Here is a 27,503-nt window from a genome sequence, read left to right as displayed (position 1 = left end):
GGTAAGATGTTTTCTTGAAAAGCAGCGCTCTCCCCTCGCCCTCCTACACCATCAACATGCTTTGTTCTCACCCTTGGTCCAAGTAAAAGACTCAGTACCGGTTACAACAAGAAACCACTGTAGATGAAGGAGAAGACTGGGGAGGGCAGCTGCTCGGATGTTCCCGGTGCATACAACTGCCTGGAAGGTGTCCCCAGGACAGCATCATAATGGACGTTGTGACTCCCTAACACTGCTCAGACCATCTCCAGCTCTGCAAGCACCAGTCCTCCCCAAACCTCTCAGTTCTCAGGTAGCAGAAGGGTTGGTCAAAAGAAATCAGTCCCGTGAATTTCCCCACATGCCACTTCACACCCTGCGTCTTGAGGGGGAGCTGAGAGCACATATAGGAACCCCTGGATTTTCTATGACCTGTTCATGAGCAGAATCCTCGACAGCTACGTTCTCCCTGCGGCTGCTCTTCCACCTTTTCCAAATTCAGCTTCATCTGGATCCCTGAAGAACTTCTGGGGCGATCCAGTGGCTTGCTTTGAAGCTTAAAGGGCACTTTTCACTTTCACTGCTGCTTTGATATTCATTATTTGCTCTTGACATCGGCTTCCTGTAAACTCTGCCATCCCAGAGCTATCTTCCTTGCGTGCAGTAGAGGAAACATCATCTGCAGCTGCTTCGTTACAGGGAAATGCCATCTCAGAGCCGCGATGCCTGCAGCTGGCTCCTACGGCTTTGAGGCTGCTCAGATCTCATGCTTGAGGGCTTAAGGTGATCATTGCAACAATCAGCAAGGGAGAGCCTGCATAGGAAGAGCCTTGAAAAATCACCCAGGTGTGCTGCTGTTATTTACCGCTTGTACTCCTGTGGCACTCCTAGTCCCCACTGAGACTGGTCCTGGCTGTCAGGTGCTGGACATGCCTGGGGAATAGGCATCTTTTATCCTGCCGGGCTGAGCAGATGAGACAGCGGTTACCAGCACGCTGCAGACAGAGAGCAGAGAAGTGATTTGCCCTTGCTCATGTAGGGAAGGCTGTGAGAGGGCCAGGAGTGAAAGTGTCAGTTGTCCGCGGTCCAACTCCAGTACCAGGGACTGTCTGGCTCCAGTCTGGAGGGGTGGCACAAAATCCCCCTCTGTCGTCAGTGTTACCGGAACCTCTGGGAGATGCAGGACCAGACACCTCTAGGGACGGGCTCCTGCAACTCACAGCTGTAACCAGATGACGAAGGACAGATATTGGTACCTTGTGTAGCTGTAACAAAGTTCATTTTGAGCAATTCTCACCCAAAATGAGGGAATTTGTTATTCCTGTTTACAAGTTGGACGCCAGCAGCAAACAGAAATGTCCAAGTGCAGGCTGGCAAATGGGGAGAGCAGAGAGCAACAGGCTGACAACCCACAGCCCACCCGCGACCCCCGGCTGTCCCGCAGCTCCTACCCACGCACCCTCCCGGCTTTTTTTTGCGGGGTAGCAGCCCCAGCGGGTGGGAAAGGACCCTCTCCCGCCCGCCTCTCCCTTGCGGCTCAGCCCAGCGGGGGCTGACGCCTTGCACGTTTTAATAATAATTCAAAATTTAGAAAAAAAAAACCCCAACTGTTGTGCATTTAAAAAAGCGCCTATTCAGAGAAACCAAGCGCCCGGCTCCGCGAAGGGGGAGCGAGGGATGCTCAGAAAGGGGGAGCGAGGGATGCTCACGCAGCTGACGGTGCTCGCTCCCCGGCACCGCGGATGCGCGGGTTCGGCTCCGCCGCGCGCGGCCCCCCCCCGCCGAGCCCCGGGGGTGCGGGGGGAGCCAGCCCCCGCGCGGGGCGGTCGGGCTGCCCGAGCCCCTCCCCGCCGCGGACCCGCAGGAGAGATGCCCAACTTTCCCCTTCCTCCCCGTGGGCGCGGAGCGGGGCGCGGGGCGCGGAGCCGGGCGGGCGGCGGCGGGGCTGGAGCGCGGCGCGGCGGGCAACGGGGGGGCCCCGCCACCGCCCCCCACCCGCGCCCCCCTTCCCCAGGGCCGCTCCTCGCCTCGCCGAGATGCCCGGGACGGTGCTGCTGCTCTGCCTGGCCCTCGGGCCGGTCCTGCGCGCCAGGTGAGCCCCCCCCCCGCCGACCGGGACCCCCCCTCCCTACCTCAGTTTACCCGTCGGGGCAATAGGAGGGGAGGGGGCTGGAGTCGCAGCGTTTCTCCCCACGCCCCCCCCCCCCCCCCCGCGAGTTTCATCGGGGGCTTGGGCACCTCTGTGCCCCCAGCGATGCCTTCCAGCCGGCCCCGAGGCAGGATCGGGTTAGGTCGCGGCAGCACCTGCGTGTCCCCTGCCCCCCGGGTCCCCCCCTCGCATGCCGAGAATCAAGGGGACATTCCGTTTTCCACCCCGCCATCACCTCGCTGGCTGAATCCTGCCGGGGGCTGAGCCCCTTCCGAGGGTGCCTGGACCAGGACCGGAGAGAGCTCGGCACCTCCTGGGGTTCCATCCATCGCCGGGGCATTTCCACGCGGAGTCGGGCTGGGTGGGAAGGAGCTTGCGTGTGTCCCCCCCCGGCACCCCATCCCCTGGCACCCCGCAAGCCCCCGCAGCGTTCGCAGCCCGGCAGAAAGGCAGCGCAGCCTCCTGCCCTGCTCCACAGGTTGGCCCCACGCCCCGGCTCCGGGTGCTGGAGCCCGGTGCCAGCCCGGTGCCAGCCGGGTGCCCAGGCACTGGGCGAGGCGGCGAGCGGAGCCGTGGGGCTGGCGGATCGCGGCTCTCTCCCAGGGCCGCCGGCTCGTCGCGCTTCTCCGGCAGCGGCGATGAAAGGCCCCGCGCACAACGGGTTTTCAAGTTTCTTTTTTCCCCTTACCTTTTTTTTTTTTTTCACAATTCCTAGCCCTTGCTGGTGAGTTTAATGGCTGGACCGGGGAAGGAACATGTTGTCAGCAGATTGTTGCCCCCAGGGCTCGAGGGAAGAGGGATTTTACTGGCTGAAGCTAATTGTAAGAATAAGCTGCCTTAAAGCCGATCAAATCCCATTACAAATGCAGTCGGGGACGGGGGGGGGCATGAATCCTGCTACGAATGGTCTGCTCTGCCGACCTCAGGTGCGAGCAGAAAGTCCGTCCCTGCCACGGTCCCCCGAGGTCTGGCTTTCCCAGGGTCCAGGCAGCGAGAGCTGCCCCACGGCCCATGCCCTGACACCCAGCCTCTCGCCAGCATGCTGCTGCTGGGGGGCATTTGAGGGCTGAGAGGGGGGTCCGTGGTGGTCCCGGTTCCTGTGTCCTACCATCCCTGCAGCACACTGCCACAAGCACTGCATTTTGAGAGGGTGAGCCGTAAGCTGCAGGATCACATGGAGGAGCAGTGATGTGGTGTATTCTCATGCCCTTGAGTGGGAAGATTTACCCTGTAGCTGGCCCAGCTTCCCTTCTGCCTGGTCTCTCATGACTGCCTCTTCCCTGAGCGCTGCCTCCCCAGGAACAGTGGCTGTGCATGTTGGGGGGGTGATGGAGTGGGAGAGGAAGCCTGTGGGAGAAGGAGAAAAGGAGCAAGTTATACCAGGGTCTTACTCTGTATTCACTGCATTTTCCCGGCTCCAGCTTGTGGGGGGTGAATCTCACCTGCCCTGCGCCTGATGCTGGGTGCCGGGGTGAGAAGCCTAGTTCAGGTGCCACATGTGTGCAAGCTCTTCTTGTGGCACAAGCTGCAAGACCCATCCGCTGGTGCTGGAGGGGGCTGGGTGCTTTGTGCTGGGTGACTCAGCACTCCCCAGATGGTTCCCCCCCCACTGCAGAGCCTAATTCACCAGCGTATCCCAGGGCACTGCCTCAGCTGGGACCAAGGCACCCAACTCCGAGCCCTGAAGGCAGGATCCCTGCACAGCATCACACCACCAGAAAGCTGGGCCTGGCAGGTGGTTGGAACTGTGCAGACTTGACCATTGGGGCTTCATGGAGTGTGCTGTGAAACAACAGGTACAAAGACATGTGAAACAGGTAGGGTACAGTTTAGCGAGCTCCTGGTCTTTACATCTTCTGCCTGCTTCTAATTTAGAGTAATCTGCTGGAACGTCCCTGTGCCTACAGCCCTGGCAGGCACAGGTTGGGTGGCCAGAAGGACACATTAGCATGTGATAATCAGGACTGCCCAAAGTGCTTTTCAACCAAAGGGCAGTGTTGTTCTGGTGTTTTGTTGCTATCTGCTCCTCGGGAGCAGGAGAGGCTTTGAATAGCCTTTGGAGAGGGGCTGGACAATCACAGCCCCAGTACCTGCATTTGCTCCCGCACGTTCCTGCCTCAGGGCTAGGGATGGCTGAGAGTGCATGTGTCACCTCCCCAGAGCGTGCAGCTCTCAGTACAAAATTTACCAGTCTCAGTCTTCATTAACACACCAGGTTGCAAACAGTAGTGGGTATGCATCCCGGACAAGCACCATCGGCTGTCCTACAAGGCAAAAGGTGTCTTTGAGGTCTCATGGCACATGTTGCTTTTGCCCTCCTCCTGCCAAGGGAAACCCTGTCAGACAGGTTGGGCACTGGGAGAGAGAGTCAGCCACCAGCTCTGCGAGTGGCTTTTTACTTTGCCCATCCATGTGCTTGGAAACCTCAGCGAGAACAAGTGTCTTCCCGAGTAAAACAGAATTAGGGAGGCAAGGCAGAGCACTGTGCTGCCGTAATGCCAGGGGCTACCCAAGGAGGGTTGTCCAACCCCATCCATATAGGTGAGCACATCCGAAAGGACATCTCCCTGCCGTGCAGGCCTCCTGCTCTGGGCACCAGCGGGAGCTGCTATGGCCCCCACGGCGGCTGTCAGACCAGGGGTTTCCTCACAACGTCCCCAGCTCTGCCCTGCCGTCACACCCCTGCCTACGCTCGCTGCTGCGTCCCAGCCCCGTGGCCAGGCGCAGGAGTGCTGTGAGGCAGATGTTTTGACATTTCAACAAGCAGAGGTGAGGAAACGTGGCTCTGCCTTTCCTTCTGGCTGCACGGGGACATATGGGAACTGGCTGTCCCCTGTCATCGAGCGAGGCACTTTGCGCGAGGAGACGGAGCCACCAGGCCGGCAAGTGTTCATGGCACATTGGGGATCGCGGCAGGTTTGCAGTGTGACATTTCCATTAGCAGCTGGCAGGGGACATGCACACGTCACCTTAATTCCTCTCCTCTGCAACACCTCTTGTCTTCCCTTCTTGATTTGAAGTGGGGCCACTGGGAAGAGAGACTGGGGAGGAGGCAGGGGCTTGTATAGGGTGGCACGAGAGTCACACTCCTGACCAGCAAGAGCTAGTGTGTGTCTGTGTGTGCACAGACACCCAGCAAAAGCATATTTTCTCCAGCTTGCTTATGCTAAGATGGCTTAGTATGGTTTAGTAGTCCAGGATTAGCTGCATTAGCAAAAAGCATATTTTTGGTAGCATCACTGCATCTGTAATAGGGATGTGACTCCCTGAAAATGCTACCCCAAGCCCTGGAGTGTTAATCAGCACCACTAAACAGGGGGAAGCCAGAAGGCTGAGGTCAGAGTAACCAGCCTGGTTCTGTCCGGCCCCAGAGGTGTGTTTCAGACTCTGCCGTGTCCTTAGGGCTTGCAGGAACTGGATTTGGCAGGGCAGTGGGGCACGTGGAGTTGAGTGCCGGGAGGTGACCTGTCTTGGGCTGACTTCAAGTAAGGTCAAGGGAACACTGAGATAAGGTTTTGGTGTAGCTGTTCCCACTGTGCTAGAGGCAGCCTGCGTCATCCAAAACACTGGCAGCAAGGGAAGGCAGTTAGGATTCCTTTCCCCTGCCCTGAGCTGGGCTGTGGGCAGCGACACGTGTACCTCTTCATGCTCCACAGGAGCGGGGCCAGACCCAGATTTCGGCTGTGGCCAGCTTTCAGGTGGGCGCAGCAGCGGTCCCCTCTGCCTCCTGCAGCTGCTGGATGCTGCGGAGCCGCTGCTCGGCTGCATGTCGAAGGCACGCCACGGCATGACAGCCAAGCGAGCCCGCGCTGCCGCTGCTCAGTCAGGGAAGAGCATCCTGACAGCGTTGCTTAAGGCTCCGTGAGCATCGTTAGAAAGCGCAGCGCAATCAGACAGGAAACAAGAAGCCGATGTGCCAGCACCTAAGCTGCGGCGCAGGCAGCCAGCTGCACGCAGCCAGCCCTTGTCGGGGGACCCATCCCAGCACCGGAAAGCTGGGCAGGTGCAGCGTTTTAAAGTGATTGTGAAAGCAAGTTTTATCTGGGGTTTTAAAAGAGAAGCATCTGATAAACTGACTGCAATGTGTCAATTTAATGCTTTCCCCCCCCCTTCAAGGACCTTTGCCAGGCTCTGCCTCCCTCGGTGCTGAAGGGAGACAAGTGCCGGCGGTGCCTGATTGCACCTCCGAGCTGCGAGGCTCCAGCTAGGAAGTGTCAACACAGCAGCAGCTCCCGCTGCGAGACCCTTTCTGGCGCTGGAGCAGGTGACACAGTGACATGGCAGACATCGAGGGTGCTGTGCCAGGTGTGGGACTGCTCGGCATCCTCTCCTGCAGATGGCTGTGTCATTCTGGGGACCGTCTTGTGAATGAGCTGCCCAGAGCAGCAGCAGGTGGTTAGAATTTCCCAGCTGACCATGTTGACCTAATTTAATTAGAGGGTTTAGGAACTCCTAACTCCTTTAGGAAAAGGGAGGGGCATGAAAGATTTAGAGAGGGCAGATTTGAAAGGCAGCGAGAGAAGCTGTTGCTTAGCGGATCATGTCCAAAGGACGATGCAAGCTTTCCTCGTGTGGCTTAGATCAGGAAGATGGAGCAACTTTAAATGGGAGCTCACACCAAGGGCTAGGGAGGAAGGGTAGGCGAGTACAGGGAATGGATTGTGGCAGGTCTTGGCCTGAGGGCCACGGAGTTTGCATAAGGCTTTAATTTCCCAGGATCTGCGCAGGGCAGATGGCTGGTTCCCTGGCAAGCCAGACGTGCATGCTGCCCGCTTCATAGGTTTAGAACCTCTTTTCTCTGAAATGTTTTTACTGTAAATGCCTTGCTCCCTAAAAATGCTGTTTGGTCACTGTGCTGTTTCTCAGAGGAAGCCCGTTTCAGGTGCAAGCAGCAGGCAGAGCAGCTGAGGTACCTGGGGTTAACAGGCAGCTCCAGGAGCAGAGGCTGCTGGCAGCAGAGGGCCAGGAGTGGGATGGGCAGGAACAGGGCAGGGACTGGCTCCCATGCTTTGGGGATGAGCTGTGTGTCTCCAAAGGGAGCTGGGGAGGATGTGGAGCACCCCATGCCTGCTAGTCCTGACTGCTGGTGGCAAGGCCCCTGCATATCTGGGGATCCTGAAAGAGCAAAGGCGCCAGGTGACTTGTGTCTTCTTAGCAGTGTGGCTGAGATCCCTGAGCTCCTTATCATCTGCCTTTTAGCAGTGCTGCATCCTCCTCCTTTAGTATCACTGAAACCCACCTACGCCCCTACTCCCACAGAGCACCAGAGAGATGCCACAGCGATGTCTCCTCTTCTTTTGTCTCTGGTCCAGGTGTGAGAGCACAGAGGAATATGATTACGATTACCTCAGCATCAATAAAACCTGGGTCCTTACCCCCAAGGCACAGGAGACTGATGCCACGCAGATCCTCAACTCGCTGCTGAAGAACTATGACAACAAGCTGAGGCCTGACATTGGCAGTAAGTGTCCCCTATGAAGCTCCCTGTGGTCATGAGTGGTGACCTGGTTTGGCTGTGTCCTTTGTTCTCCATGCTTTGTGGCTGATGTAGTTGGTATTTTTGGTGAGATGAAGCCATGCTGATCCCAGATGCTCCCCTGGTCCTCACCCCTTCACAAACGATCCTAACCCCAGCTCATCCGTACCTATTTTCTTTTCTTTACAGTCAAACCCACATTTATTGATGTGGATATCTACGTGAACAGCATTGGGCCGGTGTCTGTCATCCAGATGGTGAGTGATGATGTTGCTGCGGGGTTGTGGTATCACTGCAACAGAGAGCGTGGGAGGTAGCTGGCCCAGCGCTGCTGGCAGGTTGTGTCACGCTGGCTAGATATGGTGTGAAGGTGGTGTTGTCATGAGAAGAGGTGGATTTGTCTCCCTTCCCTTGGGAAGAGGTGCTCTGACCTGCTGATAGCTGGAGCTAGAAAGGCTGGACAGCCGTCCCTGGTTAGGAGCAAGGTCCTCAAGTGCCCTTGGTGAGCTCAGCAACCCTACCATGCTCATAAGCTCAGGGAGGAGGATAATGATGCTCTTCAGTCTCCACTGGCAATGTGTTGGCAGACTCCTCTGTCTGGTGGCTTTGCCCTCTCATGCCTGGGAAGCATGCAGGCACCAGGATGCTTGGGGCAAGTTGCACCACCCTGGCTGAGCCAGTGCGGTGGTGGCTGGGAGGAGGAGCAGTGTGCTTCCCAGGAGGACTGAAATAGGTACCTGGAGATAGTTTCCATGGCAATGGTCTGATGGTGTGAAACCTGGGGGCCCAGGCCTGGCCTGTGGTGCTGCGGAGGGGCAGGCAGGGTGCCTCAGGTCTGAGGGCTCTTCTTCAGTATGTAGCCCCTTAGATTGATGCCTCCCCAACTACAACAGTTTCTGCTCATGGCTCAGGATCCCACTGTACCTGGAGCTGCAGAAACACTCAGCAGAGATGCTCTTTGGTCTGAAGAGCCTCCAGGACACGCACTGGAGAGCAACTGTTAATTATCTATTTTTCACAGGAAACTTCCATTATTATTTTCCTTGTGAAGTCATTTTTACCTCTTTTCTAGCAAGAAACAAACCTGACTCCTGTCAGGTTTTGAAAGACTTCTTTAGTGCACTGGGAAGTGGAGTGGAGAGGACAAAGAAGAGGCACAGCCAGGACAGTTTGGCTTTTCCTGTCCCCCTCAATGCAAAACGGAGCAGAAACAAAACCAGCCCCCTGAAACTGAAAAAAGAAAGTTCTCAGGATGAGTGTTTTATTTTTAGTTTCTCAAGTAGAAAATTTCCACTGAACAAACCCCTCTGGGCACAGAGGATTGGCACTGTAGTTATAGTATCACTTTCACACCAAAAAGCCCTTCTGACTGGCCACTGCCGAGCGCGTGCCTCTGAGCAGTGCCTGCTGACGAGCCACAGATGGGCACCTGACCAGGCACTTGCTTGCACTTTCATTCATCCACTCCTTCCGTGGGCACAGTCTCCAGGAGGAGAACCACAGCCCAAGCCACGTGGATGTCATCCCTGGTGGCCAGCAGATACTGCAAGGTCCTCCATCCCATGTGCGTGTGTGGACATGAAGCCACAGTGATGCAGGAGCAGCAGCGCAGGGGAAAGAGTGCAAGGGCTGGGCATGCTCACCTCCCCAGCCACTCCTGTGCTTGGAGGTAGAGCGTAAGGATCATCTTCTAGGTGGCTGTCCCATCTGCTTTGCACTGCCAAAGGGTATGCCAAGAAAACCACAGTGCACATCCTCATCCCTCTCTTTCCCTCTCATCCATTTAGTTTACCCCTTTCCACCCCTGTTGGAAGCTCTGCTCTACTCGCCGTTGCAGGAGCACTGCGTAGCCATGCAGGTGGTAGCAGTAAAGAGGGGCTTATAAAATCCAGTCTTGCATCTAGAGTTCAGCTCTACTCCTAAACGCAGATACCAGGCACTGCTGCTAGTCTGGTTTCCTAAGAAACACAGCTTATGCCATGGTGATGGGTATGTGAGAATATACACGCATCTATCCCAGTCTTTCAGTATTTTAGATCCACTGGGCTAATACCAACCGTATGTGGCTGCAGGTGTAGGAGCTTCACGCATATTCAGCATCTCCAGTATTTTTGTGAAAACAGGATACAAGGCAGTGAAAACAGGATACAAGGCAGTGACAACAGCCATCCCCACTGAGGGGAAAAACTGTTGTGTGAACTCAACCTTTACTAGACATTGGAGAATCATATGGGGGAGTGCTGCTGAAGACAGCCCTGACTGTTCCTAGAGTGCTCTTTGTAAGAGTCAGCAGAAGCTTTGATGCTTCCTGAAGTGGGGCTCTACAACTGCACAGCATCCCAGAGGGTCCCAGCACACTTAATGTGGGGCAGGAGTGTGAAGGTGAAACTGGCCCTTGGAATTTCCTACATCTGCTGCGGAAGCTGCTGCCACAGGGCTAACCTACCCATCTGCAGCCTTCCCATCTGAGGAAGGTAGTGCCGTTTGTGGGAGTCGCATGGTGAGGAGCTATGCAGGCAGAGGAGGAAACCACTTCGCGCAGAGACAGTTGAGGGGTTTTGGCTGGCTGCACTGTCTCTCCAAAGTGCCCAGATGCTGCAAGTCCAGGGGTCCCTGCTGGGTCCTGACAGTCACCAGTGATCTGAAGACACCTCTGTATGACTCCCCAAGTAGACTCTCTATGGACATCTCCCCTTTCCCATCCTCTTAGGTAACTTCCTAGGCTTGAATCTGTGATGCACTTGAGCTTTAAAACCTTTCTCCCCAAGACACTGGGCTGGTATTAAAGGTACTGAGGACAGCTAGACCCAGCTCTTGTAGCCTTGGAGAGCAGCATTCTGCCATCTGTACTCTGGGTACCTCCCTCTGCTCATGAGAGAGGCTGTATCCTGCTATAGCATCTCCTGAAGCAAGAGAAAAGGGCTGTGACAAAGCTGCCACAGTGTCACCTCTGGACTTGGCTGCTTCACCCACTTGTTTTGTGTTTGTTTGCTTTTCTGTGCTGATGCAATGAATTAAGTCATTTTGTGGGTTGTGCCAGCCGCTGGCAGGCTGGCATCAAACATATGATATAGATTGTCTTTTCTGGGGACATGTCATTCCCACTTTGTCCCTTTGTATCTAGCTTCTCCCAACCTGAGAAGCTCTGCCTTCTCCCAGCTGTCAGGCCTGTCCCAAGTGCCTGATCTATCCCTTTTCCCATACACAGCCCAAGGAAATGCACATTTCCAAGGGAAGGGAACCAGAATTTGACTCGGAGCTAGATCTCTCCTGAGCCCATGGTGAGATTTCTCTCTGCCGCAGATACAGAGGTTCGTGTAGGCTGGAAGGTCTACTAGAGGGGAAATGTCCCATTGATCTCTTTTAGCTGCATTGCAATGACAGCGTCTTATGTAAATGTTTCTATTTCACATAGCAAGACTATGAAGAAGATAAAAACCTAGTTCTGCTCTTAAGAAATAGAGCAGCATTACTGGGGCTGTTAGCTTGGACCAGCATGATCTGTGCCTCTGAAGCTGAAGGCTGTAGAATGGCCTGACATGATGGTGGAATAGAAGGCTCCAACTTAAACGATGTAGTTTGAATACTGGTGTCCTGTGATCTTCTGCTCACCCCTCAAAGGGTTAACTACTCACCGCTGCCTTCAGCCTGGTGATGCTCTGTCAGGGCTTGGAAGCTGGCCCTGCATAGCCACGGCTCAACCTCCAAATGATAAATCATGTCAGGATACAAAACTGATTCTGGTCCTTAAAAATGAATAGGTGATTTGAAAATGCCCTGCGCTCGGTGTGAATTGTGCATCCCCCTCATCGATCACTTGTCATAAATAACATTAACATTCAGGAGTCAGCAGAAGGTGGGCAGGTTTAGAGGGGGAAGAAATATAAAGTGATTTCCTGGTATCTTTTGTAGACCAGAATGGCAGTCTTGTTTCCCATTTAGGTAGCTGAGCAAATCTTACATTCTCTCCTCCCTGGGGAAAGGACACTCTGTGCTCTGCCAGCCAAAATGTGGCAGTAACCAGAAATAAAGCTAGGAGGTGGTTAAATGATAGGAAGTGGGGTGGGGCTTGGTTGAAAGAGGATGGGCTGAGAGGGAAGAGGGTGCAGAAAAGTGGGACCACCAGGTCCCACAGCTGTTTGCTCCAGTCGCTGCACGGACTGGAGTTTCCCCCCCATGCCCATGAACCTGTTCTCTTTGGGTGGGATTGGGGCACTTGGTGCTTCTCAGTGTGGTGCAAAGCTGCGTTTACACCATCAGGGAAAGGATGTGCTCGGCCGTGAGCCCTTCCAGAGCCACCCGCTGCCACCGAGTGCCAGCCAGCAGCACCTCAAGCCAAATGAGTTATCACCCATAGTGCCGCAGCTTTCCAAGCTGTGTCGTGGATCTGGATGCCCAGTTAGATTCCTATCAACACAGACAGTGTTTAGGTGTCCTTGGCATATCACTAAGCTGAACCTGGTGCAAAGACCCACCTTGGTTCTCCAATCAAGTTTGCAGGAAGAGGTGCCAGGGAGGGCTGTGGCAGCAGAGGCTGACAGAGGAGACTTTGGGTTCAAATTTTTCACTGACTGGTTGTTTGCTGGAGGGATTTGCTCCTGGTTTTGTTTTGTAATGGCTTTATTGCTATAGATTATAGCTTCTACTGGTGTCAAAGGCACCTAGAGTTCTGGATCACCTTCCTTTAGGGATGCTTAACTCTCAGGAAATGAAGCGGTAGAAGTAAAGCGGTTGCCAACTATTGGGGCTGAGTGTCTTCCAGTCCTGAGGATGTCCGTGAAGTGTCCATGAGAGTCAGCATGGGTGGGAGTGGAAAAAGTGCTTCTGTTCCAAGCTTGGGGATGAAGCAAGTCCTGCCCAGACCTTCACTGATTCCTCTGAGAGGTCAGAGCTGAACATCCTGTTCTTCCTTTCTTGCACAAAACCAAGTGTGAGGCTCAAGGAGTTGAACACTGAGAACACAGCCCAACATAGCCCAAACACTGTGGTAGGCTCCTGGCCAAAGTGAATGGAGACATGCCACTCATCCAGGGACCTGCCTTGGTTACCTGCTTCAGATGTCTGGGATCAGAGGTGGTGCAGCCAAGGTCAGTTTAGATGCTGGAGAGTCCTCTCTTTGGTATGTGCAAGGAGATGCCCCTGTGTTGCAAATTCTGTAGCAGAACTTGATGACAGCTGTTCTGCTGGGATTGTGCACCACCTCAATCTCATTCCCTAATGATAATAAAGATGGAAAGAGCAAAATTTGCCTCTGTCATCCACCAGGCACCAGATTCTGCTGCCTCTGAAGTGCCTGTGATTTCCAGGGGGTAGAGTTAAGCTCCTGCCTCCATTATTACAGCAAATTATTTTCTTAGGTCTGCCTGTGAGTGGGGGACCGGAACCCGAAGAGCATGATATGTCCAAATACACATCTTGAATATTTCTCCCCTGCCTCTTTAGAAAGGAGATGCTGCACGCTATTAAATTCATAATGCTGTGCCTGGCTGCATTAGTTACCATGCAACACACTAACGAAATTGAGGATGAAGAACATATTTTCCCACGTCTGGAGTACTGCAGAACAGATTTAATAGATTTGCGTGTATGGTGCATTTGTGAAAACACTGTGAAAAAGGGGGAGGGACGGGGGAAATGTTTATTTGTTATCAGCTGATGAATAATTAATTTACAAACGTTGTGATGTTAAATATAAATTAATTCCTCATTTGACACACTTTATAATTTAGAAGTATAAACCCAGCATGAATGAAGAGAACTCCCCACTGGCTGCTTTCATGTAAATCCCAAGGAGCCAGGGAGGGAGGTGTGGCTCTCAAAGTTAAAGCTGACAAGGGGTAGCGGTGAGGAAGGGGGCTGCTGTGACAAAGCCAGCTCGGGGACTTGGGGCGCTTTGTCTTTGCTTGTGGGTGCTTTCCATGCAAGGATGGCTTAGTGGGGCAGGGTGGTAGTGGCTGTCTGCACAACCCTCTTGCAGTGATTGCTCCCTCCCCCTCAGAGCTGCAGGTGGCCAAGCTACAGAATCCCGTCTTTTTGAGTAAAATCCCCATCAATGCCACGTTATCAGAGTGAGCAGCAAGCTGGCAGCTGCTGGTGAACGGCTGAGCTGTCCCAGCAGCAGGGACGAAGATCTCTCAGAGAGGAGCTACGCTCTGCAAAAGCCGTACGGGGCTAAGCCACCCTTGCAGAGAGCCCTTAGGCATTTTGAGGCATCTCCACACACAAGTGGAGCTGCATCCCGAGGAACGGTGACTGTGCTTGGTTGGAAGGCAGTTAGTGTGGGAGCCGCAGTGGGAAGCCTTGGGTTACAGCCCTGGTGTCCCGCTGCAAGGCTCTGGTTAATATCTTCGTTTCTTCTTAATAGATGGGGAAACCGAGACCGGCAATAATTGTCTGGCTCTGAGGAACAGTTAAGACTTGATTATACTTAGCTTTGGCTGCTTTGGAATAAGTAGGAAGGAAATGAAATGAAAATGGCACACTTTTTAAGATGCTTCAATGTGTTGCTCTGGAGCACAAGATAAGCCTATAGGTAAAGGAAATTTGTTACCCCCCCCCCCCTTCCTCCCTGAGAATAATATACTCCAGCAATTGCACAGCACTTCTCAACTGAAAGGACTTAAAAATGCTTCACAAATCATCTGTCTAGAAGGCAATAGCCCAGATGCACCCACTTCTAGGGTGGACTGCAATGCCTGAAGCACGCCGCAATGCTCTGCCAAGGACTGCACGCTCTCCCTGGCCTGCCCGGTGTGCAGCGAGTGTCACGGCATCACCGTAAACCTAGTGAAGGCGCACAGGACACGCACTCATGTAATGAGTTAGGTCAGGCTTTGGTCCCTGATAAAGATGCTTATCATAGAAATTTAAAATGTTGGGAAACGGGTGTTGCTCACTGAGGGCCCCAGTGTTTTTTCTGACCATTAGTTTCCACGCCTGAGTGATGGCTCAGTGCTGCCAGAGCTGGTGGTGCATTTGTAACGTCTTCACAAATATCCATTTGCTTGGAGAGTGCTCGTATCTCTTTATTCCTTAATGTTCAGGAATGGTCACCTGAGCCCAGTCCTGTGTGCCCAAGTGCTAGGAGAGTGACTGTCCTCATGTAGCTGCTCGTGCTCGCGTGGCGGGGAGATCGGGTACATGGAGAAGGGCAGCAGCCGTCCTGTAGCCATCGTTTGTCATTGCCTTAAGAAAAAAAATCACGAGGCTGCTGAGGAATAGCACCAATCTCGTGTGACTTCCGGGACAAATCACAAACTGCAACAGAAGGTCTAATGAAATAAATTAGTTACTCCCATCCTGAACATATCCCAAGAGCTTCCACAGATTTCAGGGTCTGCTCCCAAACCGGAAAAGGGCTGATTTATCACTATGAATAATTCAACCAACTCCTTTTATTATCCAGACCATACACTAATCCTCTCTAGGTATTTTCTGTGTGACATCCATGTCGGTATTTTATTTATAGGCTGTTTATTGTGCAGGAAACACAAGGAGTCTGTTATCAGGGAGAATGAACAAAAAGCAGGGGTTTTGCCTCTAAAATTTGAAGCTAAATAAAATATGAAAATCTGGACAGTGGCCCCCTGGGGGAAGAAGCACTTTTCTTCAGAGGCATTTCTGGAGAGCAAAGCCCTAAAGTTAATTAACATCTGTGCTCCCCAGTCCGACTCTAAATGGGGAATGTGGTTGTACTCGGTCAGGTTGCTTAAACTGCAGCATCAGTCCTGGCACACAGGTGCCTCCACACAGCCCACAGCTCGGACGGCCTCTGGCCCTCAGGCAACGCAGGATAAATCAATATTCATAATTAAGTAAGTGGCTCTTGTAAATTCCTACACGAATCCGATTTCTGGCCTTCTGCTGGCAGGAATGGCTCAATCCTGCATTCACCTCATGCCAGCCTTTGGAGAAAACTCACATTTCTTCAGCCAGGCTAAATGCAAAGGGGGGTTTTGCCCTGAAACCTTGCAGGCAGCCCAGGACAGATGCTTACTTCAGGCGCTTCCCAAGTAGGCAGTGAGCTTGCCGTGCCCAAACTGAGAGTATCGTAACTCGTAATTCCTCACTCTTACAGAAAACTTTTCTAACACAGTTTGTGACCACAGCAGCTGCTTCTGGTCTCCCTTTCCAGAGGTCTCTGCCAGAAAATGGGCTTCTGCTTGCTATTAGACCATGATGACAGTTTTCCAGCAACCAGGAGACTCTCCTTACTGGGGCCTGGACCAGGCTGGAGGGATGTCCCATGCCCTGGAAACCCTGGCAGCTAGCAGCTCACTGTTGGTTTGGTAAGAGCTTTGCCCTCTGGCAGGGCATTAGAAGAGGCTTTGCTGTGATGTACAGACGTGGATGTGGCTGCAGTTGCTGGGCAGTGGGAACACAACCCTGCCCATCACACACTGGTAGGGATGTGCCTGGGAGATGTGGGCTCGGGCTCAGAGCTGCCGTGTGCAGCTGCATCTTGCAAAGAAAAGCACGGATGCAGCCATCTCCATCAGAAGCGCGTCAGCTAATGGAGTTGCTCTGCGGTTCCCCAACGGCTCGGCTTCTTCACAGGGAGACATGTGTGCGTGGACAGGCCAGGGAGCATGTGTTTGATTTGGGTACTGATCTGTGCTCTGAACCTCATTAAACTGATTCTTCCAAGTCAAAAGGAAAGCGCTATTGTGTCAAATTTGAAAGATATAGGCTCTGAGCTGTACCAATAGTTGTCACTTGATGGGCTGAATTATTTTTAAGGCAGAGTTGATTTATCTGAACTGAAGGCTTTAGATATCTCCACAGGAGAGGTCTGGATATTTCAGGTGCGTGAGAGCCAAGTCAAAGAGCTGGTCAGAGGCCAGGGTTTTTGGTCAAGGGTGAACAGCCAGCATCATAGGGGAGGGGGTCTCGCTCTCCCCTCCCACACGGGACAAACAGCCAAAATTCTTAAGTATTTCTGAGGGAAAATGGGTTTAGGGACAATAAAAACATTTATGTATAGTACCATCAGATTGTTTTGATTTGCTTTTCATACAGTGATAAATTCTGTCCTGTAAGTAAAACATGAAAATGAGTATTTGAAAATAAAGGTAAAAATTAAGTGAATCAAATAGATAGGGGTAAAGCAAAATATTTTGTTAGATTACTGAAGAAAAAAAGTTTCTGAATTAAATGATGAGGTTGAGGTAATTAATTTTCAGTTTTGACAATTTTAATTTATTTTTCAACAAAACTTCATTTTTTTCAGCAGAAAATGGTTCTATTTATTTCCTGCATCCCCAGATGAAGCAGTCCTACCATCTCCCCTAAAAGGCTGATGTGAAATCTGCCTGCTATAAATGTGTTAGGAAATGGAGACCATTTCTCAGAAATCAGTGACTGTGGGTGACCAGAGGCAATATGCTTCAAGGACCTCTTCATGCCTCGATGTTAAAGGCTGAACATTCAGCCCATTACATCCCATGTCCGTGCATAGGCAGGGTTTAATTGCCCGTGATACAAATTGCAATCGAGCAGCGGTGGAGCGGTGATACTGCCAGCCGGAGCCTCCCCTGGCAGCCGGGCTGGCCGGGCTGAGGCAGTGCTTTTGCTTCTCCTCCCTGCCACCCCTCACATCTCCTGCGTGCCTGCAGGCACTTCCCCGGTGCCTCTGTGTCTTCAGCTCGGTGTCTTTTGTGCTGGTAAGAGATATGTTAGGGTCAGCAAATGGGTGAGCAGGTAGATTGTCACAGTCATCTGTCCCCAAGCCTCACGCAGCTCGGCACCAGCTTCCTTGCTGCCGGTTTGCTGGCACTACAGCTGTTCCACACCAGCACTGCTGAGATTGGCCCTATGAACGCCCCCAGTGCAACCTCCTCAAAGCCCGAGAGAAACCACACTGTTTGCATGGGGCACTGTGGGTGGGGGAGTAAGTCTGGTCAGAGGTCTTGGGCTTGCTGTGTGCTGGTAGCATGGAGCTGATGACAGCTGGGGACCCTGGTATAAGCCTTGCTTGTCCATCTTCATGTCCAGAGGGCTCTGCTGTGAGGATTTCTGTGGTTGTTCTCTGACCTGCAGTTAGCTGGGAATGGCTCTAACCATCTGATCAGTCTTGCTCAACAGGAGAACTGCAGGCAGATGTACATGCGATGTGTGAACCAAAACAGGAGTGTGGGTGGGGGAACACCTTGTCTCCATCTGGCTGGGGAACAAGCAAGGTCAGAACAGGGACTTCGCAAATGTTGTAAGCCTTGTTTCTGACACCTCCCTCCAGTCTGCTTCTCTTTCCCTCCATCTTTGCCAGTGTACCTGTTACATCTCCCACACTAGACTATGTCCCTTGGCTTGTCATTCTCCTCCACAGACACCCAAACCCACCTTAGTAGTGTAGTGAGGACAAGGAGGGGAAGAGGAGCAGTGGGGCAGCGAAGTGGGAAAAATTTGTGGGAGTCAGGTTGGGTGTTTCTACAGCCACAGGGAGGCAGGAGGGTGAAGTTAAGATGATAACTGGCTCATCTTCTTCTCATTTGCTCCTTGAAAACAAAAGCTGAAGGCAAAGAAAACCGTAATGTTCAAGACAACCATTTCCTTTCATGATCGGCAGTGCTGGACTGACAGACCTGTCCAGAGCTTGCAGCCTGAGTTTGTCAACATGAATGCACCTTGCGAGAAGGCACTATGGACCCTGGTTCCCCCTGCCACAACAAAGAACCACAGTGGTGACATGGCTTGGAGCAGTGTGCCCGAGGGGTTTGCAGAGTAACCAGGAGGCTTGCGGAGGAAGGGTCTCTGCAGAGAAGGCTGCGGATGGAAGGAGCACTGGGAATGGGGATGTCAGGCAACCAGTCTGCACTGCAAGGGAGGAGTAAGCCGTTGTGTAAAGCCAAGCCCCCTTCCCGCTGCTCATGGCTGTTTGGATGTGAGCTCCACATGCGTTTTCCTGCGGAGCTGGCTGCAAGCTTCAGTCCAGTTCTGCAGCAGTCAGGTCGGGTCTGCTTAGACACTGGTCCTCTCTCACTGGATCAGCAAAAGGGGAGATGAAAATACCTGAGTGTTGCTGCTACCACAAAAAGCCAAAGGCATGTCCAAGTGCTGGGATTTGATAAGGAGCAGCAGAGGATGGGCTGTCCAGCTCCCAGGAACTCTGGACTAAGCTCAGGAGCCAGAACTGTTTGGTTTCTTTGTATGTATGATTCTGGGATATACAAGCTCTGCTGGTGCGTACCTTATACCTCTGTGTAGAAAACCTGAGCCTTCAGCTTTTTCACTACACCCCGAAGATGTCCTAAAGCCATGCAGGGGAGCAGGGGAAGGTAGAGTGGTTGAATTTCAAAGGACGTGTCTGCAGTAGGCTGGGTTTCTACAAAACAATTGAGAACTGGAAAAAAGGACTGGGAATACCAGCCCCCAGTTTCTGAGGAGTTTTTTGCTGCCACCAGGTGCCATGGGAAGTGAGCAGCCCAGAGCAGCAGAGCTCTGCAGGTCCTGCTTGCCTGGTGGCTGGTGTCCTGGCTTCCAAATGACTACCACATTTGGCCTGAAGTGTGGATGTATGCCTGGAAAGGAGAATCAGCTGGCCTGGTGTCCCTTCTGTAACTGCAGGCCAGCCTGCTTTGCCCTTCGAATACCCAACAGCAGAGACAGAAATTGTTCTTTCTCCATAACTTGATTCATTTCTCCCAGCTGCTTTCCTCAGCCTGGTGGTCCCTTGAAGTCTCATTAGGGCTGGGCTGTGATTTTGAGATGGTTTGAAAAGAACTGCAAAAGGAAAACCAAAATGAAGCAGGAAGAAGGAGCTAAATCAAGGCATGGGCAGGGCAGGAAGAGAAAGCTGGCAAGTACAGCAGGAGGGCGTAAGAAACAATATGAAACAGGTTTCCTTGAAAGAGTCAGTGGAGCAGAGTACACCGTTCCCACCTCCTTCTTCATCTAGGGCCAGGAGAGAACAGTGTCAGGAGTGAGGATTTCTGCAGAGGGCACAAAATCCTCCCCTTTTGTGAAAGCAGAACTTTCTCAGATTTTTTGATTGTGCGTTTTTCCTTGAGAATGAGGATTAGAAAGGGATTTATACAGGCAAACAGTGGTTTTCCTCCTGGCCAGCACAGGCATTTCCATACAATGGATGGCATCGCAGGGACATATGTGCACGTCAACATGCTGCCTGTTAAGGTGGTTTGACAGAGCTCAGTGCTGGCTGGAAGCAAGTGGTTCTCATGGAGGAGGGCGTATTTAGAAGGCTGTAGTGATTTTCCTGCTCCTTATACTCTGTCCCTAAGCTCCTGTGACTGGCCACTGTAGGACCCTGTTGGGACAGAGGGACACTGCCTGACATTGTTTGCCTGTTCTTATCCGCTCTGGTTTTGTATGCTGCCGCGCCATGCCACCCAGTTCCTGCACTGGAAGGATGCTACTGGCTCTGATCCACACAGAAAGCAGAGCTCCTATGGCTTCCTGCCTCTGCCACCCTTTCCTTCCTGTCTTGACCTCAAAGCACAGCTTCTGTAGCCACTTCTTCATCACTAGGACTGCAGTGGGAGGGACTTTGTTCTCTTGGCATGACAATAGGCATCCAGCTGAGACCACTAGACACCTTTCAGTCCATAGAGGCAGTCCCTGCCCTGGAGAGCATACGGCCTTACTAGACAAAGCAAATTTCCATGAGGAGGTGGGAAGGGGGTGGGAAATGATGGGATGCTTGAATAGGGCCCTTACAGTTGAAGCTGTTTCTGTCTGAGGAGGGGTACTGGCAGGATGGTATGCCTGTCTTGTTGAGGCAGAGAAGCAGAGTGGTGAGCTACAGGCCAAGGAGAGTGTTGAGAGGGGCATGGAGAGGAGAAGGAGGAGGAGGAAAGAAGACTAGAGCAGGGAGGGAAGGGAAAAGAAGGAAAACCCAAGAAAGCCTGTAAAGATGAAAAAACAGCAGAGGGAACTGGGCAGCAGATGTGGGCTGTTTAGTCCCTGAGCAGACAGGAAAAGGTACTGAGACTTTTACAAAGGTCTACAGAGTACTGTGGACTAATCTACCTCTCCAAAACCCTCAGTCTCCCCAAACAGGGACTGGATGTAAACAAGAATCTCAGAGGTAGTGTTGACTTTGCCACCTCCCAGCCCATCTTGGTGAGCCAGCAGCAGCAGTAGGCTGTCCTGGGCTTGGCAAAGCCAGAGGTGATTCCAGTGGTGGTCCCTCCTGTATGAGCCTAGAAGCTTGCTCTAATACTTCCAAACCACATAGCCACGTGTCTCTTGACAGTTTAAGGCACTGATGTCATTCAATGTTTGGAGGACTTTCCTGCCTTCATTCTTGTCACGAGGGCTGTTTCCCTGCTGTTGCAACAGGGTACTACTCTCATTCCTGCCTCTCCATCCTAGGGAGGAGGCAGTGAGGCTGCAGTGTCCAGCTCCTGTACTGAGCAGGAGCCTGCAGGCAGCCTTATGGGAATCCAGCAGCCCAGGACAGCGAATTTTGTAAGGACAGGGAGATGGTGCAAGGAGCTGGAGGTCAGAGCTGGAGGAACAGATCGTGTTCCCAGGCAACAACAGACTTGCAGATGTCTCCATGGGGACAAACTGACCGTTCAGATACCCCTCCCCAGGAGTGTGTAGGTCTGGACACCTTGGGGAATTTGTGGGACCTCTTACCTTCCTTTGCCTGGTACAGAGGAGCTGCAGTGGCCGCTCTCCCAGTCCTAGGCAGTATTAGACTGCCCATCCCAGCGTTTCATTTCAATCGCAGCGGGTGGCATGGGAATGGGAAGTGCAGTTAAAGAAATTCCAGCTTCTCATCTGAATCTTGCCAAGCTGCCCTGGAGGATCAGTCTTGGGGATTTAATTGTATGCAGTTAGAAGGTTTGTCTTCTAGCCATTTCAAAGGAAATTTCTTTTTGTCTGGTGAAACACCCCATGAGCTTAGAGGACAAATAAACCTTGTTTTAAAGGACAAGAGCACCTGCCCAAAGTGCTAAGTACTCTCTTCCAGTCATCGTATGTGCTTCTGTTCTCACTTCTTCTCTTCCCCCACCTGCTTTCTTCTTCTGGCACAAAGTTGCTTCAAGCTCAACATCATGGGGAGCATTTAAGCATTTAGCAGCAAGGTTTGACATGTAGACAAGATTTTGGACAAGTGTGACTTTGCTCTGCAAGCAGCCCAGGCATTTTCTAGAGATTGTGGTAACGGGGCTGCATCCTTGTTTGCATCAGAAGGTGCTTACACGTGACTTTCCACCCAGGCCACATCCTGTCACAGAATGACACAAAATCACAGAATGTTCGGGGTTGGAAGGGACCTCTGTGGGTCATCTAGTCCAACCCCGCTGCCGAAGCAGGGTCACCTACAGCAGGCTCACATCTTATTGCACCCCAGAATCCCACTGGCCTTCTTGGCAGCCAGGGCACACAGCTGGCTCATGATCAACCTGTCATCCACCAGCACACCCAGGTCCCTCTCCACAGAGCTGCTCTCCAGCAGGTCCGCCCCGAGCCTGTACTGGTACATGGGGTTGTTCCTTCCCAGGTGCAGGACCCTGCGCTGTCCTGAGAGTGGTAAAACACCAAACTAAAAAGAGGCGGCTCCTTCCCTGTGGTGCTTTGCATAATCCTTCATTGAAGTGTTCAGTATCTTCCCCTTTAATTAATTCTGTCCTATCTGCATATAGCATCCTGTGTCCACGCCTCTGCCTTTTCAGTAATAACCTTGTCAGGGACAGCGCAGACAGACTGTGCTTCTATAAACCAGAGCTGATGTCATGTCTCGACTCAAGGAGTTTCCTTGATCCTTTGGGTAATGACTGTTAATGAGATGCTAAAACATACACATCTAGGTCACATGCCCTTGGGGCTCACAGTGAGGGACTCCGTGTTCCAGGCCACATTCCCATGAAAAAATGAACATGAGAACAGGCACTATGGCAATCAGCAGCCATCTTGGGGTTGCACGTGAGGAGATAACATCACTGAAGGACAGGAAGAAGTGGTACAAGGGAACAGCTCAGAAGAAAGGGTCTAGGGGGAAAGAAACAATCTGGTGTGGTTGGCTGTCATGAGTATAAAAGCCTCCCTTTTAGATATCCCTGCTTGCACAGGCATGAGAGCAGGCACGAGCAGAGGTGTGTAGGAACAGGCAGGTAGAGATCTCAGAAGCCAGCACTTAGTTTTGAAAGCCCTGTCTAGTTCCCATCTCCAGAGACTCCAAGGCTGAGCAAGCCATGATTGGGGAGTTTGCAATTGACAGAGCAGTATGTACAGCGTGTCTTGTTTGAAGGCTCCTGGCATGAGCACAGGACATGGTGACGGATTTTAACAGCAAGTTTGTATTATAAAAAGAACACTGTCTCAACTGAGATTCCCTGGACAGAGCGAAAGACATTCAGATAAGGACAGCACTGCCGGTGTTGCTGCAGAAGTGAAACAGATGGGAAGTTCAGTGTGTCACCTTGAAAACTCAGATCATCACAGCTCTGCTCCTTTTGTCCTTGCGAGCTTCCCTAGTTACTCCAGCATCATGTCCAGAAAGCTCTCTGGGATCTGATTTGGAGAGAGGAGGACCTTGAAAATGTAATTAAACTTATATTCTCATTCTTTTGCTCTTTGTTGGGGAGACAAAACTCACACAGAGTAGGGACACACAGGCATCCACAAGCGAGGTGTCTCACGCTACCAATGGGAAAACTGAGGGAAGCCCGAGGCTGCCCAACTGCTCACTGAAGTGGTCAGTGTCAGGCATTAGCATATGCTGTTGGTACATGTGCTCTCTGCTTGCTGCCTGTGGAGAGTGCGCGCACATGTCATGCTAGAAGCACGTTCCTGCCCGCAAGCTGTGGAGACAAGAAGGTGTGAATCAGATTTGAAGATTATTCTAAAATAAGGTTATTTTATTTATTTAGTCTGGAGACTGTCACCAGACTTTCTGTATTATTGAGCGTGTTCCCTGGGACCTGGAGCCGGCTGCTGGGAGCAGCCCAGGCTTTGTCAGAGATGTTTGTGGGCTCGGAGGGATGCATGGGATGTCGTGGAGTGGAAAATGCTCATCTGTGCAGGGCTGTGGGGGGTGTGGAATTGCTGAAAGCAGTTCTGTCTGAAGGGGGGATGCTTGGGCTGACCCCTGTTTTGCAGAAGAGGGAGACTGGAGGAGAGGCTTCCTGGCTTGCCTCAAGCTGCACAGAGTGACCTACCCGCCCTTGAAAGAAATACACGCCATTCCTGGGTCTCCCCCAGTAACTCCAGAGATTTTCCTGAATTGCAGCACCCCAATGCCTGTACTAGTTGCTTTGCTTAGCTCAGTGATTGACAGCAATGGACCCATCAGATTCACATCAGTCCACCTGAAATGCTGGCCATGCTTGCCTGGAAAGCAGCCTGCTTTATTGTACTGCAGCGAGGGATTTGCTTGGAGGTGCAGAGGGACGGGGGCTCTATGAATCACAACAAATATCAAAACAATAAAACCTAGAATGAGACTGGCTAGGATATTAATCTCTCAGCCCCACTGTTATTTAGGATTTTTCCAAACTAACTCTCCAGCAGAGGAAAATGGAGGAACCTGTTTCCAGGTCTCTGTCTTCTCTGTTTGGAGGTTTTCTTATTGCTGTTGAATACAAGTGAAGTTGCAAAAAAAATCCCTTTAAATCCTTAATTTTATGCTAATTCAGGAAGACGTCTAAGACATCTTCATCTCATGGTTTTGCTTCTCTCGTTGGCATTTGTCAGAAAGCTGAGCTCTTAAAGAACACAGAGAAAGAAGCTCATAGATGGATACAGAGGAACCACAGGGTACCAACTCCTCTGTACCCCACTAACTGCACCCTTGAGAGGTGTCCGCTGAACTGCACACACAAACTTGCTTTGAGCCATTTGAAAAGGATTTTCTGGCAGTGCATAGCTGTGTTTATTTGGTGTATAAGGTAACCTGAAAATACAAACTGGTAATTTCAAGTTTTGTCATGATAACCCTGTGAGTTTAAGCTGTTAGTCAGATATTGGGTGTCTCTAACTCATATCTCCTCTGAATCAGGGTGGAACTTAGTTTAGAGTTCCTGGGGCCAGAGCCAACTGGAAATACAGGCTGATTCCCCATGTGTGTGCACATACACACAGAGGTGAGAGAGGAGGCAGAAGGAGGATTTCACCAGGGCCAGGCTGGGACAGTCAGGACATCAGAATGGGGAGCAGGGAGCTGCTCCAGAGCCATGAAGGTCGGGGCAGAGTAGCTGGGGCTGGGGCCACCCAAGGAGCGGGGCATAGGGTAGTGCACAATGAGAACAGTGGCCAGCTCCCAACTCTCTTGTGCTGGGGACAGGCTGATTTCTGAACATGTTTATTTTCTTTTGGATTGAAAATTTGGGTGTTTTTTTTTTTAAATGACTTATCACACAGAAATTCCATAGCTTGTCACTTAAAATATGCTTTAAAAATGAAAGGGTTTGAGAGTGCAGTAAAATCTTTTTGTTGCTGTTTTATTTTTTTCTTCCAAAATGAAATATTCTTTTCAACCCCACATCCTCTTATTTCCCACAAATGCTTTTTTACAGGACAGGTTTTTTTCCACTAAATGTTCTCAGATTTTACCATTTTCTGGAACTGGGTTTCCACCAGCATCTGTGCTGCCCACCTGAGGAAAACAAGGACTGATCAGTGGTGTGCGGCAGTGCCAGGTGATGACAGTGACCAAGGGCCTGCAGGGACATGCTGAAAGGCTGAGCTGGACACGAGCCCACACAGCCAGCAGCAGCCACACTGCAGGGCGTTCCTCAGCATGGCATAAACTCACGTGATAGTACTTAGGGTAGGCAGTCTAGAGTGTTTGCCTTACAGGTAGTTTGATTTATTATTTTATGACTAAAGTTTGATGGCATATTGCATGCTAACATGTGTGTGCTACCCCACGTGTGATCCAAATGGCACGACCTGACTCTCAGAGCAATTCCTCGTTTTGCTGGCTCCTTCTGTGGAAAATACTAAAAAAGCTCGTGCTTTTACAGAGAAGTTAACAACCTCCATGCGCTGCATAGCAGATGGTACAGTAATGTCGGAGGCGTATTTTATGATAACCTTTTTCCACATGGGGAAATAGAGATTTTGAGAAATCTCCTTCTGATGCTTGAGAATGAATCAGGGGCAGAGAGAAACTACAGAGGTGCAGGAGTTCATGAAACAGCACTGCCATAAGGTTTAGCGGCTGACCTCATCCTGCCAAAATTCACCTATTCAGCCTTGATCAGCCTGGATTCTTCTAAGGTCAGTAAGAGTGTGAGGCATTTCCAGAAGACAACTTGGACCGCTTCATATTGGGGTGTCCCTCCAGAAGTGCCTACCCCTCTCCAGGGACTGTAGGGAACCCATGGTCAAACACCTCCTGTTCTGATCACCTTGGTCACATGCCTACAGCTAAGTGGGATCTGACTGATGCTCAGAGAAAGGTCTGAGCACTGTCTCACAGCTGATCAGTGCAGAGCCACAGTCCTGCAAGGTTCCTCAGCATGAATGAAAACCGCACCTGATGGGAACAGGCACAACAGTTTTCAGGAACGGTTGTGGTCTAACCCCAGCCAGCAAATAAGCATCACACAGCCACTCGCTTACTCGCATGATGGGGGAAAGAACTGGAAGGGTAAAAGTGCTCCCAAAAGCAGGAGCATTTTTGTATAAATCTTGCCTCAGATAATTCTGAATGAAAATACATTTGTAAATGCCAACATTTCCCAATGGGTTCCCCTCCTAGAGGCAAGGGAGCCAGCTCTGCTAGTAAGTTCTTCCACGTGAATAGCTGTGCTTATAATAGCTGCTGAAATTAGATTAAACCACAGGACAGTGACAATAACAGCTCAGATTTTTCAGAAGAGCTGAATGACTTGTGCACTACACCTTTTGCAAAGGCTGGCTATGAATGGCACAAGCTCTTTAATGCTGATCCCTTCTGAAAATCTGGGCTTGACAGCAAATACTAAACCCCTGGGATAGCTGACCCTCCACTTTCCTGAAATGTTAGCTTTGGTTATCCCAGATCTGAATGCTGAACTTTACAGCGGGACATCTGACCTGAGCAGTCAGTCCAGAAGCGAGATCTCACAAGTGACTCCAGTTAGGAGTCAGGAAGCAATTGTGGCATCTAACATGGACTTATCATTGCATGTTTGGTTGCTTTCTTCTACACCAGAGATATTGCTGAGGAGGAGCAATGTAGGCTCATACTGGCTCAAACAGGGTTTGCGGGGGGGAGGGGAGAATATGTCAAATGTTGTGTTATTTTGGCCCCAATATCTGGCAAGGAAAAGAAAATGTCTCAGCCCTCCCCATATATGTTGTTTTCTTGGTCTGCCATTGCCCCATCTTGTCCCTGCTGTGCCACTGCTTCTTTCCCAAACTGTGGGCTCTATTTCACTGTTTAACAAACTAAGCCATGCCTTTATCACCACATACCCTACATCCAAGCAGTACCCAGTACGACCAGAGTACTTGGATGCTGAAAGGGGCTCTCCTCACCTCCTGTTATCAGGCAGTGACCATGCTTGTGCACTTGGCTTTCAGGGCTGCTGCTATCCTAGCTCTGTGTCTCCTCACATCTCTTCTGAATGAACCGTAGAGGCAATGCCATCACTTTGAACATGTTGCATCTGTCCCCATTTAGAGATGTGTTAGGACCTCATCCCTGTCACCTTTGCTCATGCCTGTGTCTAACCAGGGTGAAAGATCAGCCCAGAGAGTGACTCGACTGCCTGGTGGCAAATGCTGTTTTCTCATTATCTCATTCCCATGCAAGGGACGTTTTGGGTACCAATCACTCATCACCACTTGGCTGACAGCGGAGCGAGGGTGAGCAAAACGATGCAGGGAGTCGTGTGCTGCCCTGCTCTGCCTGCCCCCAGCAGGACATGGTGTCCAAGGGAGTGTGCTAAGAGCACTGTGTCTATTTTAACGGCATGGGGTTTGAGGAAATCGGCTCTGTAC

The 27,503-nt window shown here is 51.6% G+C and overlaps 1 protein-coding gene across 2 annotated transcripts in view; it reads left to right on the top strand.

Annotated features, from left to right (window-relative positions):
- Positions 1-1,939: 1,939 nt before the first annotated feature.
- The window catches only part of LOC104329571 (gamma-aminobutyric acid type A receptor subunit epsilon), a 42,182-nt gene continuing 16,618 nt past the window's right edge, over positions 1,940-27,503 (top strand). The window contains exons 1-3 of one of the 2 annotated variants that reach the window (XM_075435844.1): positions 1,940-2,071; positions 7,441-7,589; positions 7,794-7,861. In XM_075435844.1, the coding sequence (XP_075291959.1) occupies positions 2,016-2,071; positions 7,441-7,589; positions 7,794-7,861 (273 nt within the window). In that variant the 5' untranslated portion in view covers positions 1,940-2,015. The remainder of the gene's footprint in view (positions 2,072-7,440; positions 7,590-7,793; positions 7,862-27,503) is intronic. The other variant, XM_075435843.1, reaches the window with a different exon arrangement.

This window comes from Opisthocomus hoazin, chromosome 14 (assembly GCF_030867145.1).
Source record: "Opisthocomus hoazin isolate bOpiHoa1 chromosome 14, bOpiHoa1.hap1, whole genome shotgun sequence".
Taxonomy (NCBI): domain Eukaryota; kingdom Metazoa; phylum Chordata; class Aves; order Opisthocomiformes; family Opisthocomidae; genus Opisthocomus; species Opisthocomus hoazin.
Note: the sequence above shows the minus strand (reverse complement) of the source record. Positions and strands in the feature narration are given on the sequence as shown.